Here is a 6037-nt window from a genome sequence, read left to right on the forward strand (position 1 = left end):
GCTCAAGGTTACACGGCCAGTTATTTCTGGGTGTGGTGCTGAGTGTCTGAGCCCGGGATTCGATGTCCAGGTCTTCTCAACACTGGAGCTGGTGCTCTTACTTGCTGTGCTACCTGGCCGCCCCAAGGGCAACATTTTTTAAATGTAGAACTAGATAGGTGAGTTCAACATTTTAATGTTACTTTTCATCTGGTTTCTAGCTTTGTGCCTTGGGCTCTGGGATTAAAGAGTTGAATTCAAATGGCTAGTCACTAGGAAGCCACAATGATCTTTTAAGATAACTTATGGGAGCACAACAATTCCAATTCTGTCTATATTTTTTGTCTTCCATAGGAGTGGTACAAGTAAAGGCCCAGATATTAGCATTTGTGTTTCCTGTTGCTGTCCACAAGAGCCAGCAGCTTGTCCTAGATGCCAGCTCTTCTCTGGAGGATATTCTGACATGTCTCCCCACCATTATATATTCAGGCTGTGGAAAATGTGGACTGGAATTAGAAACAGATGAGAACCAGATCTACAAGCAGTGCGTCAGCTGCTTGCCATTTACTATGGTGAAATTCTACTACAGGTAAATAAAGCCAAAAATCAAGTTATCTAAAATGACCATTTAGAATAATAGTACTCGAAGTAAATTTAATGAGTCACTAGTACTAGTTTCTTATATCTAACCAAAAACTATCTGCCAAGGCAGAAGAGATTCCATCCATTTCAGAAAGAATATATTAAAATAGTTATATGTGGAAAGAAGAGTACATTGGTAGTTAAAATGAAAATTTTTTCTTTCCTCACTGTTGAGTTACTATAGGGAATATAAAACATCTTAGAATCTTAATTATTTTTTATTTTCAGAATAAATAAAACAATATGTACCATATAGGATATTGGTTAGCAGTGTAATGGCTACAGAACTTATGTAGGTCTGGCATAAATGTTTTTCTTATCTATATACGCTTTTATGAAACAGCATCTTACTTTTTACTGCCTTGCCAATTTTATAACACCTCCTATAAACCTTTAGTAGTTTTCAAGGAGACTGCTGTTTTGTTCCATATCAGATCCTATTCCAGAAGTAGATTATTTGCAAATTATTTAGTACCAGATTCCTCCAGAGCCCTTCTCTGAGACCTCATTGCAGCCTGGAAATGATATTGCATCCTTTTTCAAATGATTACATTTTCTTTTTTTCTCACTTATTAAGCATTTTTTTCCTTTAAATCTTACCTTGTCCAGTTTTACTGTCAGTTTTTGTAAAATCCTTTCCTCTGTAGCTGTGGTCTTTGGGATTATCAAACACTTAAGTTACAAGGTTTATTTGCTTCAGTATATGTATACCTAATCTGATCCATTGATAGACCTCTATTTTTAACCAGTACCAAGTTGTTTTAAGAATGACTGCTTTGTAATATAGTTTGAGAATAGGTATTGCTGAATTCCCTTCTTATATATTTATTTATTTTAGAATTTTCTTTGGGATTCCTGACTTTTTGTTCCTCCAGATGAATCTCATTAATTTTTCCAGCTCTATTGATATGGAACTAACTAAATTAATTTAGATAGTATTGTCATTGCTATTATATTGGCATAGCTTACCCATAAGTAATATTTAGGTCAGTTTTTAATTCTGTGCTTTATAGTTAATCATACTCATGTAGCTTTTATGTGCATCTTGGTAAGTAAACACCCCAGTGTTTTATACATTCTGAAGTTAATTAAGAGAAAAGAATTTCCTTTTTCTCTCTCTTCCTACTTGGTCTTATTAGTAAAGAAGAAATGTTGATAATTTATTTATGTGAATTTATTCTATATCCTACAATTTTGCTGGAATTATAATTAATTTTTAGTTAATTTTCTAGATTCTTTAAGTGAACCACCATATCACCTGTAGAAAGCAATAACTTTGTTTCTTCTTTGGCTATGTTTATTCCCTCAATTTCTTTTTCTTATGATCACTTTTTTCCTACATACCCAGTATAAATACAACCTGATCATTAGTATATAATCTTTTGATACATTGCTATAGTAACTTTATAAATATTTTATTTAAAACTTTTGGTTCAGTGTCAACTAGGGATAATGGTTTATATTTTTCTTTCTCTGTTTTGAGTCCTCCTGCTTTAGGTATCAAGGCCTTTTTTGTATCATAGAAAGAATTTGGTATTTTGGCAGTTTGTGTAATATTATAATTAATTGTTCTTTGAACATTTGAAAGAATTTACTTGTGATTCCTTCTGATTCTGTTTTATTTTTTCTTTGAGAGTTCATTTATGGCTCATTCAGTTTCTTTTTCTGAACTTGTGTTATTTAAATTCTGTATTTCTGGTCTGATTGGCATATAGTTGGGTAAAATCATTTCCAATAATATCTTTTATTTCTTCTTCATTTGTTGTGAATTCTCTTAAAATCTCTCTCCACTCCCCCAGCCACCACCCCAGTACAGGCCTTATCCTTTCTTATCTAGAGAATTTTCTCCCTGCCCAAATCCATCCTCCATTCAGCTGCCAAAGTGATTTTCCTAAACTCAGATCTGACCATGTCATCCTCCACTGCCACCCTCTATAATCTTCAGTGATTTGCTCTTACCTCCAGCATCAAATATAAAGTCCCCTTCACAGTCTGGCCTTTTCTACTTTTCCAGTCTTCTTTCACTTTATTCCTTTCCACAGACTCGTCCAGCTGCATTGACCTATTTACTGTCCTCAAGCATAACACCTCCCTCCAATTTCTCCTGTTTCAGGGCTGTCCCAGTGCCCACAATGTTCTGCCCCTGCCCTTCTATCTCTTAGCTTCCCTGGCTCCTTTCAAAACTCAGTTCAAATCACACCTTCTGCAGGAGGTTTCCTGGACCCCTCAGTTGGTAGTGCCTTCACTCTGTGACTGCGTTCCTCTACAACTACCTGTGTGTATGTGTGCAGTTATTTACACGTTCTCTCCCATTAGAGAGTAATCTCCAAGACAGAAATAGTGTTTTTGCCTGTCTTTGTCTGCCCAGCACATAGTAAGTTCCTAATAAATGTTGGCTGATTGACTTACTAACAAGTTAATATAGTTAAGTTTATATTAAATTTATATTAATTTTAATTAATTGAATTGGGCTACTTTGACCCTAAAAAGTTAAACAAAACTTCAAAGGATTGTCTCAGGTAGGATTATCCCCAGTAGTATAGGGCAATAGCATGCTAGTTAACGAAAGCATTTCTCTGTAGATAATTACCCATTCAACTGTATACTTCCTTCTAGTGCCACTATTGAACAACTGAAGCCAGTATTGTACTTTTCCAAGGAGACTGGGACTTGAGGTTGGAAGCTGTGTTTCATTTTTCTCTTACTGCCTTATCACAGTAACATGGGTATCGTTTTTCCAGAGGCACATGTTTTTCCTTGGTTGGCTCTTCCATAAGAACCAAAGGTAGATATGGAATCACAGGAAGACTCTCAGCTGTTTTCAGCGTGCTAAAATCAAGTGTGGACCAGAAAGTGATGCATCATATCATTCATTTCCCTGAAACTTGACTCTAGTTTCAAAGCTTCTTTTTTGACTTTTACCTCTCCTTTTCCAGGTCAGCTCTAATGACTGTGTCTGATGGCAGGAATGAGATTTGCATTCATGTAGGATCAGAGATGATACAGAAGATTCTTCTCAATATTCCACCTGATTGGTTAAGCAGAGTTGTAGGTATTGTATCAAAAATTAAAATGCAAATAGTTCTTAGTGATCTGTGTATATATGGGTCTCAATAGAGAGTCATTTCTGGGTAAGTGAGATCTTTACTATAATCTGTTAATATGATCTCATGTTTTATATGCTCAATATTTGTTAAATTGGCAAAAAGCTCTAATAAGTGTATGTTAAATGAATCTCTTGTGATCTGAAAAGGTTAGTACAGCCCCACATTCTCAGCTTATTTCAGTTAACTTCCTCACTGGTAGGATTGATTCTCAGCAGAGGTGAAGTGTCAGTGACAGGTGAAATTGGGATACTAGTATTTAAAAACAAACAGATATGGATTAATAGTTTCATCCTCTTCAGCTTTTATTGCAGCATTGATGAAGGAGGAAGGTTGACTGAACCACAGGAGTTATAAGTTAATGAAATTTAATCCTAAACTCATCTCTGTGTATGAACTCAGTCAAGGTCTTTAGCCTCAATCCTTAGTTTTTAACCTAGACATAACCATTCTGGTCAGTATTCAAACTCTCCCCTCCCAAAAGCAGTGGCATGCATGCCTGAGGCTGGAGAAAGTAGACATTGGGCCTGAGAGAGTCAGTCTCATGTAAATCAAGCCATCCTTTAGGTGTGTAGAGTCACAGAACCCTGCCCTGCCCTGCCGTCACATATGGGAAGCTGAAACACTTAGGTGAAGGGATCATTCCAGGCATGGTGAACCATGTAAGCAAGGGCAGGAAGCTGCAAATTAGAATCAATACCTGAGAATCATGAGGAAACTGAGCAGTGAAGAGAGGGCTGGACAGGTAAGATGGGACCAGATTGGGTTTGGCTTTAAAAATCATTCCAAGAAGCTTTGATTCTGTGCTCAATAAAGAACAGAGCACCCCAACACATGATGTATGTTGTGGGCACAGGGAACCACTGCACAGACTGCCAGATTTCATTGGTGGGTTGGTTAGTTTCCTCTAACTGTATTTCCCCCTCTTTTTTATTCTTTGTCATAAGAGATAACTCTTAGTTGCAGTGAGATATATTTGGGAACTAGGGTGATAATATAATATCTTAATAGTTTGATTTTTAGGAGAGACTTGTGTAGCAGGTAAGCATCTTGGGATTATTCACAGTGCTACTATGTTCCCAAAATGCTATGCAGCCAATCTCTTACTCTGGGCTGGACCTAGCTTATTGTCCATCCATAACACTTGTCCTGAAACAATCAGTGATACATCTGTTTTTAATCTCAGTACTTCAAAACACTTTCAAGGAATCAGTATTAGTCTAGTCACTTAGGATACAATGAGATTATTTTTAGTCACTATTCTTAACATTTATTTACACATAGAATTCTTTAGCTAACCCTGTGGTACTTTTTAGATGTGAACACTTACAGTGCTCTCAGTTTCAGATTTAGGCAACTGTATCCTATAAATTCTTCCACATGTCACTTATTTATAGCTAGCAATGGAATAAGGAGTGGGTATACAAAATGTACACCATAAACGATAACATTTCTTCAGCTGGAATGGAGTAACTAGATTCTAGGATGCCATCTCTTGTTGTACCTGAAAACAAGGCAGGGAAATGAGGGTCTTTTGCTCTGAGCAGCAGAAAGGAACAGCAGAGAACAGTTGTAAGTGCCACTTGTAAAGTTATCATCATGGTTTCTTTTTTTTTTTTTGGCAGTCCCGTCCTCTGGTATCACCTATGGGATGGTTGCAGCAGATCTGTGCCACTCGTTGCTAGCAAGCAAAGAAAGAGCCTACACACTGAAAATTCAGAGCCTTTTTATTCTAGATGAAAACAGCTACCCTTTGCAACAAGACTTCTATCTACTAGATTTTCATACTGACTTTGAAGCATGACTCTCTATAACCATATAAGAAATGAGAAGAACAAACTGCTGGTAATTCGAGGAGAAATACAATGAAATGATTTTTTTTAAATGAATTGAAGTAAAATAACAAGACTTTTTGCCTTGGGTTTATGTCCCAAAAAAGTCCCAAAAAATGTAATAAGAATTGTGCATATTTGCAGGTTCCAGAAATAACTAGAATATTCCTTTTATTTTTAATAAAACTTTGTAGTCATTGAAAAAATAAATTATTTTTCCATAGTCTCTCCCATTTTTCCTTGTGAAATATAATCTAATGATAATCATAGTGTCACATTTCTGTTTACACCTCTTCCCATGAGAACCCTGTGAAGTAGATAATCATATGGGTATTATCCTGAAGATACTGAGTTTAAAAAAAGTTAAGTGGTTTACCCATGGTCACACAAGTTTTGCATCCAGGATAGTTATAAGATAATGGGCATTTACAATAGGGGTAGGAATTTTCTAAACAGTAAAAATTATATTGAAGGGAAAAT

The 6037-nt window shown here is 36.1% G+C and overlaps 2 protein-coding genes across 4 annotated transcripts in view; one reads left to right on the forward strand and one right to left on the reverse strand.

Annotated features, from left to right (window-relative positions):
* The window catches only part of SHLD2 (shieldin complex subunit 2), a 90769-nt gene extending 84986 nt beyond the window's left edge, over nt 1-5783 (forward strand). For all 3 annotated transcript variants that reach the window (XM_069067199.1, XM_069067200.1, XM_069067201.1), the window contains exons 8-10: nt 334-568; nt 3558-3673; nt 5351-5783. In XM_069067199.1, the coding sequence (XP_068923300.1) occupies nt 334-568; nt 3558-3673; nt 5351-5529 (530 nt within the window). In that variant the 3' untranslated portion in view covers nt 5530-5783. The remainder of the gene's footprint in view (nt 1-333; nt 569-3557; nt 3674-5350) is intronic.
* Nucleotides 1-6037, reverse strand: part of CPN1 (carboxypeptidase N subunit 1) — a 472336-nt gene that overhangs the window by 313123 nt on the left and 153176 nt on the right. The window lies entirely within an intron of this gene.

This window comes from Petaurus breviceps, unplaced genomic scaffold (genome assembly GCF_028583685.1).
Source record: "Petaurus breviceps papuanus isolate PSGF00001 unplaced genomic scaffold, PetGlider_PUasm1.0 90740, whole genome shotgun sequence".
Taxonomy (NCBI): domain Eukaryota; kingdom Metazoa; phylum Chordata; class Mammalia; order Diprotodontia; family Petauridae; genus Petaurus; species Petaurus breviceps.